Source organism: Aythya fuligula, chromosome 7 (assembly GCF_009819795.1).
Source record: "Aythya fuligula isolate bAytFul2 chromosome 7, bAytFul2.pri, whole genome shotgun sequence".
Lineage (NCBI taxonomy): Eukaryota > Metazoa > Chordata > Aves > Anseriformes > Anatidae > Aythya > Aythya fuligula.
This window is the reverse complement of record NC_045565.1, coordinates 30,160,746-30,182,457: the sequence shown is the minus strand read 5'-3', so window position 1 is coordinate 30,182,457 and position 21,712 is coordinate 30,160,746. Positions and strand designations below refer to the sequence as shown.

The 21,712-nt window shown below is 37.2% G+C and overlaps 1 protein-coding gene across 1 annotated transcript in view; it reads left to right on the top strand.

The window, feature by feature from the left end:
- The window catches only part of GFRA1 (GDNF family receptor alpha 1), a 142,577-nt gene that overhangs the window by 103,706 nt on the left and 17,159 nt on the right, over positions 1 to 21,712 (top strand). The window contains exons 5-7 of the mRNA XM_032190739.1: positions 805 to 914; positions 6,190 to 6,324; positions 9,100 to 9,278. Of these exons, the coding sequence (XP_032046630.1) occupies positions 805 to 914; positions 6,190 to 6,324; positions 9,100 to 9,278 (424 nt within the window). The remainder of the gene's footprint in view (positions 1 to 804; positions 915 to 6,189; positions 6,325 to 9,099; positions 9,279 to 21,712) is intronic.

Sequence of the window (21,712 nt, the reverse complement as noted above, 5' to 3'; positions counted from 1 at the left end):
CTGCTAGGAACTCTCTTCTTGGTTTCCAAAGTCATAATGTTAATTGAGATAGGGCTTTAGCCCTAGTATTGAAGCACTTTTCCAGAGGTGAGCAGTACTCTCCCCCTCTTGGAAATGGGGTAACTGAGGCAAGCAGAGATAAAAATTCAGTAGCAGAACTGGATGCAGAGCACACATTCTTCTTCTGAGCTCAATGCTGTAAACTTTAGATAAATGCACATTTTACAAGAACAGATAGATTCTCAGTACCATTGCTCCAGGGGAGTGTGTAGATCATGCCATCTGGATCTGCCCAGTTCAGCCAGTTGGCTCTGCAGGCAAGTGCAGAGCAGGGGTAAGCCCATTCCCTGGAAATTCAGGGCAAAACTAAAGCAGGTCCTGCCTCAAGTCATGGAGTAAGAGGGCTCAGGGAGCAAAAACATAGTCTTGTATAATGAGTAAACTAGCAGAAACTGTGTTCTGTTCCTATAGAATAACAGATTCCAGAGTTCAGATCTAGGCAAAATGACCACTCATGATAAAATGTCTCTTTGTCTTTTTTTTTTTTGGCATGAAAATGCAGAGCATTTCTTTTAGCAAAGGGCGTGCATGACCCTGTCATTTTGTCCCTTTTTGCTGTTTTCTTACACTTTTTTATTCTGGTTTCAGAAATGGAATCTGGAAAGAGACCCTTATCAACTGAAATGTGTCCAATGTATATCGAAGTTAAAAATACTAAGTGCTGTTGAAAAATAAAAAGACTGTAAAAGGTAAGAATGCCTGCAGGCTTGATTTTTAAAGATATGCCTTTTTTTCATGTTGCAGATCTCGCCTTGCAGATTTTTTCACAAACTGCCAGCCTGAGTCACGGTCTGTTAGTAGCTGTCTGAAGGAGAACTATGCTGACTGCCTCCTCGCTTACTCGGGGCTTATTGGTAAGAATGCAGGGAGGGGTTGGGGCTTGCTTGATCTAAAAAAACCAACAACATCCAAACAATATTTTGAAGACCCTCGTGGAACAAAAACAGTGGAACGCTGTACTGTATGATCCTAGGCAAAATTCTCAGCTAAGTGTGTTGGTCTTGTTTAACTTTACAGAGATTCCTGAGGTAAATTTGTACATTGCAAGGAAATTAAGGACAGGATAAAGAGAGAAATGTGTTTGAATTTGAAATAAACATATATAATTAAGCTTACAAAGTAAAGCTTAATAAGGTGGTTGACTTCTGGACAGGACATGAAATAAGGTAAAAAGAACAAATAAAGCTGCAACTTGGTTGGTTTAGCAGCTGTCATCACAATGTGGGGTAAAATATTTCTTGGTCTTTAGGGAAAGCTTGGACATTTGAGGAACGAGTTGATAGACCAACCCAGCCTTGTTTCACTTGCAGCTGCTGCTGTTCTTTCCACGATCACCTTCTGTCTGCTCTAAGTTTTCTTAGGTGCCTGTCAATGGATTGGAACTGAGACCAAATTTATCATCTGAACTCTTCTCCCTCCCCAACATAATTCATTTGGCTTGCTGTCACCTTCCTGACTGCCAACAGGCACAAGGGTGACTATATGCAAGTCAGATTCCATACACCCTCCACAGTATTTGATTCCTGAAAGAGAGAGGTTATCTCAGGAAGGTGAATTGTAGAAATACCGTGGCTGGGCAATAAACAATAAGTGAATGTCAGAACTCTGAAACAACAGATTTTAAAAGTGCACCAGATAAGATGTTTTTAAGCTTACAGCCTGCACCTGCTGCAGTGCAGTAATAGCCCCTTCTGTTGGGTGTGAAGGTCCCAGCTGAGTCCCTGAAGCAGATCCTGCTGTTAAATAAATATCTTTTGAAATAATATCTGAAATAAAATATTTCCAAATATTTCCAACTTAGTTTTTTTTTTTTTTTTTAATATATATATATATAAATGACTGAAAGCCACATTTGCTGACTTGTTACCATTCTTAATACTCTAGCATCTAACAAGTGAGGTAAGTCCATGGAGTACCAACTGCTTAAAAAAGACATGATAATTTTGGAGGACATGGTTCTATGTCTTAAGTGATAACGACAGTATGCAAAGGCTATAACATATGAGTGGTTATGACAGAATGTCATTTGACTAAAAGAAAGAATTGAACAGCCCTGAAATCTGATCTAGTCAATGAGATTAAGAAGTCTAGCTGCTGGCAAAGAGTAACTTACTAATAGATACTTCTGGGTGAGAGCTGCCAAGAAGTTCTTGCTGGACCTAGTGAATCTTGCTGACAGTTTTGTTGGATCCATTTTTCAGTTTAAGTTCAAAGATGACACAGTTCGCATAGTAAGTTTTTTGTGTGTGTGTGTGTTACTGTGGATGACCATGCTGCAAAACACTGTCAGACATCGGAAATGTGGAATGGGTCCCTAAGGAGCTGAAATCAAAAGGGGATCTGATTTTCAAAGGGCAAAATAAACATCTTTCTTCTTTCCTGTCAGCCTCTAGATACATGCAAAAAGATGGGAACTGATTAGCGTTACAGAAGTTTGTACTTCTTGGAAGTCATTCTGAGAAACCAAAATTACCAAAACAAAGCTTTCATCTGCTGAAGCAGTAAATTCCTGCTTCTGATATCAAGCTGATATAAAACTGGAGTAAATTATATGAAGACCATCACATTTGTAAGAGGCTGAGATCAAAATCAGAAGTACAATGTTTCTACTGTCTACTTAATATATACAAAATGCGGGAAGAATAGATAGCGAGGCCCTGGGTAAGAAGCTGTTACAGATTCATTCATTCATCAGAGCTCCAGGATGTCCAGGTGTTTTAATTAAGATAAGATATCATTCATTCATATGTGTGTGTGTATATATATATATATATATATAATTTAGACATTTCATTAAATGTAGCAAAAATTGTGCCTCCACATAGTTTGTTCAGGAAAATGAGTATTCTGTGTGGAAGATACAGTGGATGTGATTCTGTTTGCATCAGGGTGTTATGTATGTAATTATAAAGCTACATATATCTTAACAGAAATGTGGAAGACCTTAGGGAATCATCTTAGGCTCCTTGTTACGGTGATAAAGATAAATTAATACTTTTAAAGAATTACAGCATGTAAAGAAAAAAGATAAAAATGATCAAATGTAAAATAAGACTAGTGATCGCCATGCTTGAGATTCAGTGCTTTGCTTACAGCCTAGTTTAAGCCATCTGGACCTGTTTGTACTCCCACAGCAGTTTGGTATGGCTGCAACTGCTGACTTCAGGATCTGGTTAAGCATTCATTTTCTGACACATTTTCACCTCTTTTCAGTAAAATCCATCTCATTTCCCCAGAATTCCCTGGAATTCCATGGGAGTTTGTATGAATAAACTGTTTTCTTCAGAACTTGATGCTTGCTTCTGGATCCAGTACCTAGTCTTTAGACTTTGGTAATGCCAAATGGTTTGTACTCTAATCCTCATTTGCTAAGATACTTTCTGCCTCCAACATGCAAACGGACTTCTTGTTCTTCTAACATTCTTATTACTTAAATGTTGTTGCTTGCTGCATTTGATTGCCTTCACTGGTCTTGGGCAAATTCCTGTTGTTGGCTTTCATTTACTGTGTCACACGTGGGTCAAAACAACTTCAGTCACACACCCTTCTCCTGGACCCACCATAAATCTCCTAATTCTTAACTGACCCTAATTTGAACAGCATTTGTGTTGTGCTCAGGTCAATTCTGCTTTTCCCTAGAATATGGAGACCTAACTGCCTACAACTGAGACCATCACACAACTATTTGATTCAGAGAACACACAAAACTGAGCATGTCCTATTTCACTGCCAACCACCGTGGTTTCTCTGATCTGTTAGTGTCCTTGAGCAGAATTTCCAAGATGCAAGCTAGAGGAGGGAGGAGGAGGGGAAGGCACACACATTGCAGGGAGAAAAAGGAAATACACCCCAGGAAACGAAGCATATAATCCGCTTGGGTTCACATCTGCCCCCAGGTTTAAATGACAGACTGATTTTCTACTAGCTGCTCTTTCAGCTACTCTGCTGTTTTTGCTGGATGTACAGTTTGTGTGCTGCATATACACACTCCATGTCCTGGTGTTCCAGTATTCGTCAACCTTAATCATAGTTTGGTATCTCTTACACTTTTAGCCCCTGCCTTGACCCATTTTAATTACCTTATTACCTTTTTGTGGCCTTTCCTCAGTGACCTTTTAAACTTCCTCAGTACCATTCTGTTTTCTCAACCCTTCACGAAGTGTTTTCTACTTATCCTTTTTTTTTAACGCCGACTGTTTTCTTTCCATTTGCAAGGTCTTGCTTTTCGTTTTCTCTCACTTCTTTTCAGATCATATCACAGGGTTGAAATAGCGCACTAAACCATCAAATAACTGGTAGATATTTTCACTTTTTTTAGTTTAATTTAACATCGTTCCTGTTCTTATTTGTCTACTGTCAAATTTTCATTTTAATGATGCAAATGATATTTACCTATTTTACTAAATTCTCCACTTCCATTTAATAAATTTTGAACTGTGCTATTTACTTATGTGCTAATCTCATGTAGAATTTGAGTGATTATTATCACAGCTATCTCTTAGAAGTTGGAAGTAGATGAAGACATAGAATTTCATTCTAATTTAAAACCATCCCCAAACAAGACAACAGATGCTTTTCCTGACTTTGGCAGTTGCACTGCATTCGTTTTCACATATATTACTGCCTTTCTCAGGCCAGCCCTACATGTCTGTTTTCCTTGGTCTCCCACATCATGTATGAAGTATTTTGCATGTTGATTTGTTTAGTTCCCAGCACTGCCTGGTGACTGGAAGGCTATTTCACATCATTCTGTGATTTATGTTATTTCTAATGTTACTTTTTTTACCCCTATTTATTTGATAGCCGTTTCCTATGTGGTATTACAGACTCTTGGCCCTGGACCTGTGGACCAAATTTCCTCTGCTAATGTACACTTTGGGTCTCTAATATTTTCCTTCATTTAATGTGTCTTTTTAATGACTACTTTGATGTCATTTGAGGAGTTTTGAGGGGCTATGATCACGTATCCTCATGATACAAAGCCTGTCCTAGAGCTGTAGATTGCCAAGTGAGGGACTTGTTTCGTGAAACTGCTGTGCTTGGTAAAAGTATCTAACTGCAGCCCCTTTTAATTAATTTTCTCGTGTTTGGTGAGACATACAATAAAGATTCAGACTTCTCAATCCTTAGGAGAATTTGAGATCTCTGACCTACTGTGCTGATGCCTTCAGTGTGACTAGAGGTTTGAATAAATGTTATCTCACAACAGTTACCTCATCCAGATGAGCGGTGAATAGTTCCTGTATAACTTCTAGGACACAGAACACATTCTTTGGTCTCATTCGATTATTGCTGGCCTTCAGCTGACATATAAATGTGAGAATATTTACCTAAGAATTGTAAGAGAGTTGGAATGAGCCTGTAAGATGTTGACAGTGTTCAGGAAACAACCACTGTACTAGAAAAGCAGTGATGCAGCAACATTAATAATAATTTATTACCTGCTAAGAATCAGTTGTGTCTTTTCCTGCATGCTGGTTATGTTTTTGCTTTGTCCTTCACCATAAGCCACTCTGTTGGCAGGGCCCTCAGGAGCACCATAGGGATGGATAGCACTCCTCCAGGATGTATCAGCACTCTGTGCAGCATGATGACGTTCTCCTTGCTCATGCATTTCAGAACTGTTTTTCCAGGCTGGCTGCAGACTTCGGGAGGAAGCTCCAGTTATTTGCAGAAAATGAAAGAAAGAGCAAGTGAGGAAGAAAATAGGATTTTTAGAGTGCAACTCTGAGGACTCAGCTCCACATGTTTGATTTGGCAGCAGAGGCTTTTTAAGAGGTTTCCCACTTCTCTTACTCCATCCCTCCCTGTGCTATAGTTTTTCACCTCTCAGTTCCACTGATAGAGCTCTGTGGTCTTGCAGTATAAACCCTTTTGAAACAAGGGAATATGTCTGTACTATGTGAGCCGTTTTACCTGAAGTGGTTACACTCAAACAACCAAGGGTGTAAAATGTTGCACAGGACTGGTGGGCAAAGGGAGCTGGGAACTCTAGAAGCTGAAACTCTACCATAGGTTTGCACTCTGAATGTATAACTTAACAAGTGTTGTTTGTCGTCTTCTTAGTATGGGAATAATACTTCAGTGTAGAGGTTGCTCACAGTACAGTGCTTTATTTTTTTTTAATAGGCACAGTGATGACACCAAACTACATAGACTCTAGTAGTCTCAGCGTTGCCCCATGGTGTGACTGCAGCAACAGCGGTAATGATAGAGATGAATGCCAGAAATTTCTGAATTTCTTCCAGGACAACACATGCCTTAGTGAGTATGGAATTAGATGTCTGAAAGAGTTTTAGCATGTTTCATGAAATTTATTTATTGTTTAAATTTGTTGTGATGCATCAAGCCAATATCTTTGCATACTGTAAAAGTGGTTCTGGTGTAGATGGAAGAACTAGAATTGAACAAACTCAAACAAATAAATATTCCTGATACTGTAGTTTATGGCCAAGGTTGCAAACACAGGATGTTATTGGAAAAAAAAATAAAAATCAAATTACAGAAGTGTATCATACAGAAATACGTTTACATCACAGATCATGTTTGGACCCTAGCACTCAGGGAGCATCTGTACCAAAAAATTGCAACACCTTAGGGCCTTGTGTATAATTTAAGAACTTAATATTAAAAAATACATGTATTTTGTGAAGGATTTGCTGTAGGTAAGTATAAATTGGATTGTATTTGCAGTTTATGGCCAAGCGTCAGGTTTCTTAGGCTACTTGATCTCAAATGCCTGGTTTTAACACAAGGCTGGATGGTACCCATTTTCAAGATTTTGTTAAATTATTGATTTCTTTTCAGTTAAGCTTACTCCCAAATTAGGGACTATTATAAATTTCAGAATGGCTCAGTGGAGTCGATTTTGGCAGGTTCTCTTTTCAAATTTCCTGTCTGCCTGCAGCAGCATAATTGGATGATGTGGAGTGTGCACCAGAGTTTTAATTTCAGATAAATGAGGAGACCAAAAGAACTTGGCTTCCATAGCCTAGCAGAACAGAAGTTGAAAGCACACATGATTGTCCTTTGAAATTGCATTAGGGGGGCAAGTACAGGGAGGGAAAAGAATTAGTTAACATAAAGGACAGTGTTGACACAGGATTAAAAAGAGAGGTATTTGCCATACATATTTAGGTTTGGAATTGAAAATTTTTTAACCATCAGGCTTAAGTTAAAAGAACAGCTTTTCAGCAGGAGGGGAAAAAGTTCTTCCTCGTTTTACAAGGCATTTTTCATCAGATTATGAAAAGAAGCATTCATTGTTGCTTTTTGCAAAAAATAATGAATGAACATGATGATCCAGACTGTTACATCCACTTCTATATTCTTGTATTACTGCTAGTGAGGGTCTGTATTTTAGGACAGGGTCTGAAAATCTCCATTTGTAGCTCCTCAGCTGGCAGCATGTTTGTGAAGACATGGGGAGCTTTGCATACAAAAAAGTGAGTTACTTGAGTTCCTATTTGTTGAACTATTAAGCATCAGAAGAATTAAAGTTACTCAAGACCACTTACGAAAAAAAATAATTCTATCTGTGATTGTGTAAAAGTTAACAATACAGCCCAAGACCACCTTCAAACCTAATGGTGCTGCAATTTATATAGGTATACTGTAATACATCAGATATTAATAATTTGTGAATATTAATTGCTACAGTGTTAGCAGTTCTTTTTAAGATGCATAGGCACAAATATCCTATGTCCCTTTTTTGCTATCGGTACGAAAATGTCAATGAAGACAAATCAAAGACATTAGAGGCCACTGTGAGACAAATTATAGTCATCCCAGTTGTTAGGGAGCTCTTTTTTCATGAAGAAATTAAAGGTGTTTCTGGTTAATAAAATGTTTTTTTTTTTCCCTCACAGAGAAGTGGAAAAGTTCAATTAAAAAAAATAAATAATAATGTCTTGATATATAAGTAGCATTTCCGTGCCTGGAGCGATGGCATAGAATGCTGGAATTTCTGTGATCCTTCTTGCAATAATGGAAACAAATTAACAGGAGTTACTGTTAATTTAGGAAACCATTCAGACATCAGGAATACTTTCTATGTGGAAACTATTGCTTTATGCACTGCCTTACTCAGGTAAAGCCAGGAAAAATATCGTTCCACTCTGCCTACTTTGTCTTTATCAAGCTAACTGATTGTGATGCCCACTATAGATTCTTCTCCGTGTGTGCTGGAGTTCTGAGAACTGTTAGAATAAAATGCATCTTTCTCAGATGAGAATTAAATGTAAATTACTTTATAAAGGAAGGAATACCACTGAGAAGAAGTATTAATAGCTTCCACATATTAGTCCCCAGTGAAGTTGTTTGATTTCTTATATAAAGAATTTGAAATAAGAAATCCCTAAATCCATGTTGAATCCCCAAAGACCTGATTAAAAACTGGTTTTTATTTTTATTTGTTTACAAAAAAAAACAACCAATTTACTCTTGCCATAAACACACTGTTTAATCCCATGAAACCATGATAAGCTTTTTAACTTTTATATCCTGAAGTTTTAGTTTAAGCATGTTTCCCTCGCCTAATTATGCAGATTTTGATTGAAAACTGTAAGGAAAACTGAAAGGAAAAGATTGTCTTAGTTAAACCATTTTGTCATTATGGGCATATTAGTTTTAATACAACAAGCTGTAGAAATAAATTGGTATTTTGCCCACTCTGATTTTAGTTTGCTACATAACATCACCTGCTTCAGATAGGATGTAACATTGAAACTGGTTTTTAAATCTTGAAAGTAAATTTTTGAGGCTTTTGGTTGGTAACAAATATGATTACAGTAAGGCCTAGGGCTTCTGTCAAGAATGACTGGGAATGTTATAAAGAATAGGCTACATCAGATCATTATGCGGACCCAGCCTCTCGATTCATGTTTCTGATATGTTCAAAATTAAGACACATTTTTCAAAATAAAAATGGAGCATTTATAAATACACAGTTTTGATGGAATAATAACAATAATAATAAAAAATAAATAATTTCTGCCATTTGTTTAGAAGTAGAAATTTGCCTATAATTTCTTTTTACAGAAAATGCAATTCAGGCCTTCGGCAATGGTACTGATGTGAATGTGTGGCAGCCAATCTTACCAGTACAGACCACCACAGCCACAACTACGACAGCTTCCAGACTTAAAAACACAGGTTCAGAGACCACCAACAATGAAATACCGGCTCACAATGATTCACCAGCATGTGCAAACCTGCAGGTAAGAAAGTCTTTGTAATTGTTGCAGTACATAAAAGAAAGGTGATCATGGATATGTATGCAGAGTACTTTCATGCTCCATGAATAAATACTGCCTAATTTAGAGTATCTGTTTAGTAGTTACATACCAGATATACTGTAAAATAACGGACACTTTTTAAAGAAGAAGCATGCATATTTCAGAATGGCCTTCTTTGCCTCACTCAGACAAACAAGGCATAATATTTAATTTATCACAGGTTTGGATATGAACGTGGTACTCTCCAAACCCTGCCAACACACGTCAGATTAAATTAGTCTGCTGAGAAAACCAAATTCAAGGGGCTCTTTGAATGTTAGCTAGCATGGGATGCTATTTTTTATTTTTTTTTTTCTTTTTAGTCTGAGTAGGTCTGGGTAGTGGAGAATATGGAGTGCTACATGGTGAGGGAGCTGGATACACATGCAAGCTATTTTGGATCAGGTGCTTTCCTGAACTGAGCTCAAAGCTGTGATATGATTTTGGCCAGTGGCTGCAGCCATTTCCTTTAGTGCTTCAATCAGCCTGTTTGTGGTGTGTCATTGATTCTGGATTTTAAAGAGGGTCATTGCTTGCTGAAGGCAGTGTATGCAGCCCTTAGAAAGCATTAAGAATTTGGGCAGGAGAGAGCTGCAAAATCTAGGCAGGCAAGATCATGAAGTAACAGGCAATGTTGGTTAACATTCTTCCAAGGCATTACTGAGTCAGAAAGTATATGAGGTTAGTTGTAGATGGTGTTGAGTTTAGGACCTTCTGTTTTAATTTGATTTTTCATATCTGTACATTCATTATTAGTTAACGTTTATAAGTTACTGATGAGAGAAAGATAGTTGTAGGCACTTTATTTCCATATGCAGTAGTCATTTGACCAAATGAAATATGCTAAAAAGAAATGTAATCTTTTAAACCTGGAACTTGGAGTATCTTGCGTCTGAAGCAAGAACCTGATGAAATATTATTAATTCACTTCATGTTGTATTAAAAAGTTTTATGGCAGAGATCACGTTTTCCTGCAGTGATTGTACAGTCATACACGTTACACATAGACTAAGGTTTCCAGATGCTTCCAAAGTAGACAACTACTAAACCGAAGAAGTAGCAAGTGATCACAAATCCCATTGGTTTCAGTTTGCTTTGCAAATGTTCCTCAAACCCGAATAGACATTCCATTGTTCTGAAAACAAATGAAGTTCTTCCCTGTCCTCCCTTACACCAATTACTCTGGCATTTTGAGGTCATGTCCCACTTGAATTTATCAGCCCTGGTTTGAAGGTGTGCTGTGACTTCAAGTACACCCTAGATATACTTGACACAAGATGTAAAGCTCTCCAGGGAAAACAGCTTAATTTAAATAAATTATCTGCTGTTTTGTAAAAACTACAGATATGCTGGCATTAAAAGGTCACTGAAGTTACATGAATCACACTTTTTTTTTTTTTTTTTTTTCTTGTGAAATACAACATTCTGGTGCTAGCTGTTTTCTTCTGTCAGAATTGAACCATGAAGAACAAAGCTTTTACATTTCAATGCATTTTTCAATAGTAACTTGTGAATAGAGCCAAAACAAGCCCACACTTTTTTAAAGAAACCTATGTTTATTGGACAGTGTGGTGCCACTTTGCATGTGAGACTTAAACCTCAGTTCAAATTTTACAAAAGAACTGGAGGCATTCATATCACACTTGGAGAAGTGTATTCATTCCAAGGCTCTCCTCCCATGAAAAATATGCCTTTGTAGTATTTTCAAAACATGAACTAGTGCTACCAAAAGCAATCTGAAAGGCTTTTTTATACACTTAGCATTTGAGCTGAAAATTTCAAAAAGGCAATCTAGCCTAAATATTGTGAAAAGTAGAATTAAAAAACATTAGTCTTAGTTCAAAAAGACAGTGACAGAGAGGGGATGTGGAGGTGATCATTGAGATGCTACAAGGATGCATATCCTAGCTAGTGGATTTAGAAATGCAGTAAAGGAAGAAAGAGCAGGAAGTGATTGATTAATACAAATTGCTATAGAAATAAATACAGTAAGGGAGGAAAGAGCAGGAAGTGATTGATTAGTATAAATTGCCATAGAAATGAACAAATACTAACCTCCTGAGGTTGTAAAATACAGAACATTAACCCAATCTGCCAAGAGTGTCACCAGCGGAGCAATTTTTGTTACATTTTTTTCTGACTTGTTCACAATGGTTGCATGAAAAGCAAGAATACAGTAATGGTTTTGTCATTCTGCCATGTACTCCAGCACAGTACTTGGGAATCTGGAGTTGTGAGTGCCTGAAGAAAATACGCAGTACTCTTTGTTTATCTGAACTCAGTATTTATTTTGAATGCCTGTTGAAGGTTTGGACTTCAAATAATTTTTGCTTTAGTGATGCTATTTAGAAATAGTTCTTCATTTCACATTAGCATTGCTACAGGAATTTTCAGTTTAAGTGTCAGTGTGATATTCTCTTATTTCTAATTGATGCAGAGAAACATTGATTTTTGTTGTATGCTTATTTAATGTTTAAATATGAATGGATTTGTGTACTACGCTATTTCTTCTGTCCCTAAATTAAATTGGCACTCCATCTGTGCCAAGAAGATGCTTACCTTCATCAGGAGTGCTATAAACTCTCCTATAAACCTGGCTTCTAACTAAGTTTGCTAAACACAAAGAATAAATAGTGGTTAGTTCTATATAGATGTGGATTCAAATATTTTTGAGGTGCTTGATGTCTAGCAAAGATTCCTCAGCACCATGTTATAAAATAGTGTGAACAAAAGGGAAAAGACAAATGCCAACAGTGTGGTGCTTATACATCCACATTTTATTAAGCAATTGTCATCCCTATCTTTTTTTCTGATAGCTGCACTCCAACTTTTTATACTTAACTGTCATATTTGTTTGTCTTTCATTCTCGGTTGTAACTGGTGTTTAGTATATCAGTCAAAAAACGGTTATGGCTTTCAGTCTCACACTCTACCATCACTGCTTGAACCATCATGTTGGATTATGTGTAAAGGACAAAAGAATGAGTTTGGAAGTGTACTCACTCCATGTATTCTTCAAGAAAAATGCTGCTTCTGCATTTAGGAAAGATGCATGGAAATGAAAAATTATAAAATAAACTTCAAAGGATAGATTAGATTAGATTAGCATCATCAGAGATAAATAAAAAATTAAGACTTTCATACTGGATTTGCTATGATATTTTAGAAGACATTTTGCATGTGACTAAAAAAGAAAGGAATCAAAGTGGTTAAGGACATTTCATTCTATTTTTGTGCATTGAAATTTATCAACTCCTTAGCCAAAGCTATATACTTTGTTTCCTCATGTTTATTATAAATGTCTTGATCTAGGTAACCTTAGCTCAGTATTCAGAGGGAATGTAAGGTTTTCGTGCTTTTGATGACGTGTGAGTAGCACACACATATAACTGAGATATGTGGCCCTTCAGACTGAAGGCAAATATTTTTCTGTTGAGTCCAGTATGTGAATGTCTTTGTACTCTCAGCAGCAGAATTTGTATTTCAAATTTATGAGATAGTATTTAAAAGCTCAAATATTCTGTGGGGAAAAAAAAAAAAGGAAAAGAGAAATGCGGATACTTAAATATGTAGATTCTTTGTATTTGCTGTATGCTTTGGGAGTATTTAGAGAAGTGTGGATTGTGTTGCATGCTGTTCTTCCACAATTTCTGTAATTCCACATAAAGCTGTTACTTTAAGAAGAATGTATTATGGCAAGTCTTGGGACAAAAACAGGAGACAGAGCTCATAGTTCTCTGAGACTAGAACTTTAGCATGACTGAGACTGGAAATTTTGCTTTTAGCTTGTAGGTCTAAGCATTGCACATCTTCACCCCTCTGTCTGCTAATCCAGTGTTTGAAATGCTGTCTGTAATTATGTAATGTAGCTTCCTGTGCGTCAAATATAATTATTATTATAAAGCATTGTGTAGGTGTTAAGAGAGGGTTAAAAGCTTTGTTGTAGTGCTCTGAGGATCAAGACACAGCAGGTGTGGAGCTTCATGGACTGGTAATTGGGTGGTGGGTGAGCATAAACAGGGAACACAGGCAGCATGTAGGTGTTTTGTTGATGAGGGAATAGTACCACTGCTGAGACTGTACTCTGGAATAAAGACAAAGTGAACTTTATTTATCCCCTGTGCACTACTATCATCTAGTCCATATGGCTGGCACCCTCTTTACCCCAGTCCCTCCATACAATCTGTGATCTTTCTGTTCCTTTTTCATTTTGTGAAAAACAAGCACTGTCCTTTCAAATGCCCTGCCTACCTTTCCCTTGGGAGTTGTTGTACTTGGACCTCTTCCTCCAGACATCACAATTACACAGAAAGTTCCAGTCTGGAGCAAAAGATGGACAAGAATATAAAACTCTTATGGCTGTGCCAGAACAAATTGGGAAAAAAAATAGAATATTGACTAAATGTTTCATATGAAAAGATTTAAATTTGCCTCCCATATTTCCAGGATTAGCTGACATAATGGGGTCAGCCTGCTTGTATGAGTGATTTACAGAACACCTATTGGCAGGTTTTCCTCTGAAAAAGCAACAACTTTAATTTGCTTTCGTCTTAATTCCGTTTTACCTAAAGGAGTCTTGTGTGCTTTACCTCTTCAGATTAAAATCTGGCAGCTAGGGATAATTCAAAGTTTTATCTTTAATTGTATCCTTCTAATTTGGATATCACTAAACAAAATCCTGTTTTACCAAAACAGATACTGTTTCATCCATTGATACCGATTTCAGCAAAATTAATCCTGATTTGTTTCAGCAGCATGGTAGACAGGGGTCCTCAGAAATGTACTCTGAGACCACAGTTCCCTGAGACTGTTTTCATTTACTGCATGGTTGTTTCACCTTTTGGACAGGACTGCGAAGGTCAGGTCACTGCAGGAGAGGGTCAGGTCTCATTTTTCAGGCGTGTGGCAGTCTGGGTGTTCGTTGGTGTGGAAGCAGTCGGCAGTCCTCCTGCATTGCTGTACAAACAGCGTACCTCAATGGCAGAAGGCTGCTTTGCAATTAACATGTACATACGTACGTGCTAATGGTCTGATCATGTAGACTGCTCCCACTTGGAGCAAGGCTGCACTTAAGTTCTTCAATGTCTTTGCCAAATAATTTCAGGACCACACAAGATGTATCATTTTCTGGTGTGTTGAAATCCTGATGAAGTTCAAGATCTGATTAATATAGCTGATTAATTTCTAAGTGCAGAGAATATTTTGCCTCTCCTTTGAACATCAGAGGAGCAGTTTGAGGATGTAGCCAAATATCGTACCCTATAGGCTCAGATGTATCCTATTTGTGTCAGTGTTGCTCTCAGGCATCAGCCATCAGTCGTCAGTAGAAAATTGTTCTCATTTACCAGCCTCAGTTGAGCTTCATAGTTGAACATAGGTCCCCCTTTCAGCATCTGTCACAATTTTTGGAGTAAAGTGTAGACTAAAACTCTCCAATGGTAGAGAGTAATCGGCACAGCTCTGTTGCCATCATGAGCGCTACTCAGACGTACATCATCTGAAGCTAACATTCGTTCTCTTTGGCATATAGAGCTCTTTTTAAGACTGGGCCTTATATTTAGTCATTAGTCCTCAATGAAACATTTGTAATGTTGGTAGTTGGGTGTAATAAATTTATGTTACTGAAGGATAGCAATAGCAAAATGATTTCTTTTATATATTAGAATTACAGTTTAAATTATTTTTAATTAGTATGCTTTTCATTATACTGAAATATCAGGCATGTATACTGCTGGAGAGCATAGTACTTTAGAATTATTTCATCAATGCTAAAATATTTTATGGTTCATTTTAAAAAAGTTTTAATAGTCTGAGCATCTTTAGTGTATTATAATAATATAGCTCTTTATAGCAGACTGTAAAACTCCAGACTACAGTTTTAGGAGTCATGCAATTTTGTTTTATAGTTTAATAATTGTTCAATTGAAAATGAATATGAGGTTACTAAAAAACAATTTAATGACTTGCAAAAATACAATTTTATCAAAATGTACTCCACACCTTTACAGAAATTGAAATTTCTATGGACAGATTATAGTTTTTATCCTCAGAAAGAATTTTGCAAATTGTTGCTACTAAAAGCAGATGTAGCATATGCAATGTTCCCCTAAGCCACAGTTGTTCCTACATTTCACCTCAGTGTCTTCTTATAGGAATACCCACAAAAATACAAAGTGCTAGAATAAACCAGAATCAGAATATTGGTTTGCGTCAGATAAGCCAAATCAAGTTATTCATAGCCCATGTTATTACTTTATATGGTTATTCATCATATTAAAGGTATTCCTAACGTCAGCCAACTTTAGTTCTCAATCAAATATCTAGTCCATCATACATTTCCCTTCTATAACAGATAGCTCACTATAGCCTGCTAAAAAACAGCCATAAAATAGAGCACAGTATTATAATTTAGTTTTAAAGCATAACTACTACTAATAAAAATTCTAGGGCATTGCATTGTGATGGTAGATGTTTAATCATATTGTCTTTGGAAGTATGGTTCATAATATATTGTGCATTTATGGAACTTGACAAAGTGCTTTGTTTAAGACATATTGTTTGCAGTTAGCAAATATTAGGTTTTGTCCATGACTCTGCTTCCATTCGTACATGTGCAAGTGAAAGTAACTCTGCATATGCCAGCAGGCTAATCATGTTTCAAAGCAATTGCAGGCAAAAACGATCATGCCACCATGTTTTTAATGGAATGGAGAACAAGAAAGGAATCCTCGAAGTCTTTAGAACCTTATTTTTACAGCAGTAGTTTGTGGAAGTCCTGCTGACAGACCAGAATCCCATCAAATTATAGATATTCTGCAGGCTTGTAATGAAAAAATACTCTCGACCTTGAAACCCTAATTGCAGTTGACTTCAGTTAAGCAAAGCTATCACCTCATAGACTTCATTTATTCTGAAAACCACGCAGTGTATTTGAGTGCTCTAGAAACAATAAATATTTTACTGCTATAAACTGTGTTAATGCACTATGTTATCCTCAGAAAGTATATACACAGAGATAATGAGAAAAACCAAAGTAGAAGACTGGTTCTATCTCAGATAATCAATACAGTTGTGGATATAGAGATGTTTCTTTCTAAAGTATTCACACAGTTTGATAGTTGCCAGAATGAATCAAGTTTTAACAAGTAAAATCTTAATCAATTCTGCTATTTTTGAAAAAAAAATAAAAATGTTACTTGCTAGGCAAGCAGAGGGATTTGCTCAAGATGCTGCCAATTTCATGAGTCTTCTATAATTGAAATGTGTTTTTTAAACTCCTTATTGAAGGAGGTATTGATGTTTTTGACTCATAGTGTGGTGGTTTAAGACTAGATGACAGCATGGAGGCTAAATAATTTTGGATGTCAAAGCACTTTAACCACAGATGCATACAATATTATGAATCATATGCCTCCCCCATCTTGTGGGGGATATGGCGCAGTGGTGATGAGAAATCAGGGCAGAGGCCAGCATAGCAATTGTATGCACAACCTCTTCCTCCCATGAGGGAGAAGGCTTATGCCTGGAGAGGGACCAGGACATGTTATATTAAATCCTGGTGCAGGGCTGTGAGGTTTTCCTCTGCTCTTTCACTGCTGCCTGAGATCCCCAGAGGTTGGAGAGATGGTTCTAGATCCTGGAGCAGGTTGAGGGTCTGCCCTCCATGGAATCTTGTCCCAAAATCTTTGTTCTCTGATATTTTTGAGTATCCTTATGGATAACCACTCCATTCACATTGAACTATCGTTCTTTGATTTGCTGTCACCAGCACTGGCTTCTTGCAATCTGCTTGTTGTGGACACTTCTGGACACTTTTTCACTTCTTAATGATCCACAGGCTGTTTGAATAGCTTAGCTATCTACCTCCTAGTGTACACAACTATTCTGTTGTTTGGGGTGAGTGGTCAATCATATTTCATCTACTGGTATAGCAAAGTGCTGAGTAAATGTTTACAGGCTTATGCTCATAGCTCTGCCTGTTTTATTTTCAGTCCAAAATAATTTAAAGTACATAAGAAAGAAGTAGTATGCTGAAGGCCCTGACCTATTGTGGTGGGTCCTGAACAGTTACCAGGAAAATGGATTTCTCCACAGGACAACACAGACCTCAAGAGCCTTATGCATGTGTTTAGTTGTCTATTACTTGGTAATCTGAGGTGTTCAAATTGACTTGTTGCTGTTTTTAGCTGTGTCATTATTAAGAATATCATAGAGTTAAAACATTCTAGGAAGATGTATGAATTTGAGTACAGAAAAAATGACCTGATGTTACCCAGTGGATGAAAGTGGGTTTGGAGACATTTAATGTAATCTCTCCTTTTATGCCAGAATTAAATCATATAGTGTTTCTTTATGCTTAAATGTTGCTTTAAGCATACTTCCAGCATCTTGCAGACCATGCCATTTGTGAAAGTGGATGTGGCAGCTTTGTTCATCCGCTTAGTCTCATGGCAACGTTACTTTCCCTGGCACAGACCTGTAACCTTTCTTCTAGAGCTCTAAACATCCTTGTAGTAGCATCAAAGAAAATCACACTGCTTTTAGAGAGAGAGATTCCCTTAAACTCATACAAGGAAAGCAGCTCTAAACATGAAGAATCTTTTTAAACACCTTCCTGTGTTATTGGAAACCCTGTTTATTTCAGAAAATAGCAAATTCCCTCTCAAGAAACAATAATCAAGACCAATCCTGCCTATTTATGTGATGTTAGTTGCCAGCCCATTAGTCTCAATTTACAGGCATACCTACTCCTTCTCAGAAACCTCACTTCTAGTTAACCGTTAGTCTTTGTTAGTCTTTATACAATCCTTTTCCTATCTGTCCTTTCCTCCTCCTTTTTTTTTTTTTTTTTTTTTTTTTGTCCTTTTTTCTTGCAGACCCACCTTGAATCTTTGGGTACTCAGCTGACTCATAGACTCATTCTGGTATGAAATTTATCACTATAAATTTTTCTTTATTCCCTGTGTCTGAATAATAACTAAAAACATAATAACTAAATACAGATTCAGGGAAAAACAAGAAAGGCTGCAGGAGACCAAGCAGAAGGGATGTTGAGGCCATACAGCATAGGGAGAGTGCTATTGTTGGCTTGGCTGCCTTGGAAGGTACTGTGGGGAAAGAGGAAGGGGCAAGTGGCAGAGGCCATGTGGGTGTGCAAGAAGAGGTTGGAGGGGGTTTGTGTTTTGGTTTAGGAAAAAGTCTGAAGCAATCCTGGTTCCTTATCTGTGATCAAAGACAGTACTTTGCCTCCCTCTACCAGTAGCAAACCCAAGTATATGAAGAATGTTTATGCATATAAAGTTTTTAGTTTGAGTCTATAGAGGCAATCACATAACCTAATAGAATTCTGGTTTTGTTTACACACATAAAAGTGGAACAACTCCACAGTTGTGTACAATGCAATTATCCTTAAGGTTTCGTTGTAATTATTAGTTTCTTGTAGATACATATGTCAATCTTTGATCTTTATATGTAAACCATAAACTCCTGTTCTTAAAAAAAAAAAAAAAAACACAAAACAAACAAACAGAAAAAACAACAAAAACACACACACACAAATATACCAAGGCTCACAGTTATCATGCAGCAGATCTGAACAAAAACATATCAGCAATAATAAAGATCATTTTTTAGGAATAGTTTCATCCTCGTAACCAACAACAAATGAAATATAGAACAGCCAAACTGAAACTAGAATATAAGTGATCATCCTAAATATTACACTGGTGACAAAGCAGCATAGCTGAAAAAATAGTATACTGTTGAAGAACTGTAGTTCGGAACCCTTTCAGTAGCATACCTAAATCTTTCAAGTGGTCAGACCAAGTTTGTACAACAGGAAATGACATACGTCCTTTTAACCAAATTGGCTAATATATAGTCTTAATAAAAATATTAATGGTAACAAAACATCTAAAAATAAATGCATTTTTATTCTGCTTTTAACTTGTCTGCTCATTTTACTTATAGTCTTCACTGTAGATTTGTAATCAGATACTGGAAATAAATCACACCTTTTATCTCCTACTTACTTTGTATTCCTGTGACTTCTAATCAGCTGTCTCACCTGAATAATAGATCTCTAAGTTACCCTTAAACCATCTACTCTACAATGTTTTTCAACTTGCTATTGAGTTCTGGAACAGAAGATGCTGTCACCCATTTCAGTTCCTTGTCTTCAAAATCAATGGGAGTTCAAAATGTTTATTTCAGCCTGTACTTTGGAGAATGAGAGCCTAGCTGTTTCACACCAAATTGTAGTTGTAATCAGTGGAGTTGGCCTAATAATCCCACCTCAGGTTAAGTCCTCTGTTGTGCTTAGCTCTTCCTGTGAGCCAATTTCTGTGATCTTTTAAACAGACTAGATGTTGTGCATAATGCAGGTTATTTTTTCATAGATTTGCTCGGCATGTATCCTGACGAATTATAGGATTATCCTCCCTCATGTCTTTCTTAAAACAGAATTAGGTATTCAGGGCAGTAATTTGCTAAATACTGCATTACACGGTACTACTTTTTCTTTTGGCAGATTGACATTTTCAGAAGCCTCAAGTTGCCTCTACTTCAAGGCCAGATATGCATTACCACATGCACATAAACATTTGGATGTACTGAATTCATGCTCAGATTTGAAATATGTGCAGTCAAATTTGTTATGTGCATGGCAGGTAAGATGTGTACCAGGTTGGACCTAAATAGCTACCTGCAGCTGTAGTAATCTGATTCATGCAGTGATTTGGGTAAATGGGTATATAAACTAAGCGTGCACAGGTGAATGCAAAGCAGTTACAAGTATCTGTGAAAACTTGTTCCGAAATTTATGTCTGCACGAATCCTATGTATGCATGTGTAGAAGTTGTTTAATCAGAACTTTTCTGATCAACAGTGTTCATTTAGTATGTTTTTTACAATGGCTTGCCCTCTTCTAGAAAAGGTACCGAATTAAGAGTTGCAGGTCTCTTAAATTAAATTCTTGGAGAGTATTGGAAATAAATGTTCAATGTCAGTGTGCTATTTTCCACCCTTCAGTTGCATATGCACTGTACTTACCCACTTCTGAGGGCAAATTTAGGGATTTGTTCCTGCAGGGAGCATCCTGCATACAATTTCAGAAGTCAAATGTGAATTCAGAAGTTGTTCGTTTGTCGTGTTTTGAACTCCATCAGTTAGGCATATTCTTGCAACTATTTGCAGAATCGTGCTCTCATCAAGAGTCAGCCTAACCCCTATTACTTTTAATTAAGATTTCCTGATTATTCCTGAGCATTCAGCCATGGTTATTTGCAGATGAGAAATCCCGATTGTTACAAGCACAACTGAAAAGGTTTAGATAAAAACCACACACAGTCTATACCCAGTTTATGAGCTTAATGAGGATACTTACGAACTATTAATTAAGCAGAGGCTTTTCACCTTCAGGCTGATGACTGAGATACAGTGTTGTATTTAGAAGCAGTACTGACAACTCTTTGATAAGTCCCCTTTGTGGAAGAGCCCTGTTCTTTGGAAGCTGAGCATCCCATGGATAGCCCCTGAAATACAGGTCATGCTGGCTCGTGCTAGTGTAACATGAGACTAGACTCTGGTGTTTCATGAACATTTAAAGAGAGCAACTGGCAAAACTGCAACTACAAATAATCTCTGAGCCAGTGAGACGCATCTGCTCGTATGCACTGCAATCCACATTCATCGTCTGCTGCCCTTTGTTACTACAAAGCCTGTTTTACTGCAATTATGTTCATCCATGCACAGCATATCAGAAATGCTATGTCCTATTCTGTCAGTGAGTTTGAACAGCATAGTGATACCCCAGATCCCTTTTTGACGCTGTTCTCGAATACTAGAGAGGCTAATTCCATCTTGGCCACTAAACATGGCATCTCTTCAATATTTTAACTCACTTGTCACTGGGACAGCTCAATACACAGTGTAAGTCCAGGTGTGCCTATGTGGTCTTCATTATATGTACATTAATGTACAATAGACAGAGTCTGCATTGTACTCATCCCTTATCTCAATAATGCTCTTGGTTCTGACTTTCCACACACTGGTATTTATTACTCCTAGAGGCAGGGTAATGCAAGAAGCCATAGTGTTGCTGTAGTCTACACACATCTAGATGTATTTTTTTAAAATGTTATCTCTAGGGAAGCTTGATGATGGTTTATTGACACTGAATCTTGCTAGGAAGACAAAGCTGATGCATGCAAGTATTAGGTGCATGAATAGGAAGATCAAAAAAAAAACCAAACAAACAAGTAACTGGGTGCTGTTTTCTCAGTCCAGAACTGTTAATAATACCATTGAAAATTCAGGGAAATACTTGCTGCCAAACATCATCTGTCAAGATTCTTTACAGATAGCACTCTCAAGTTGTT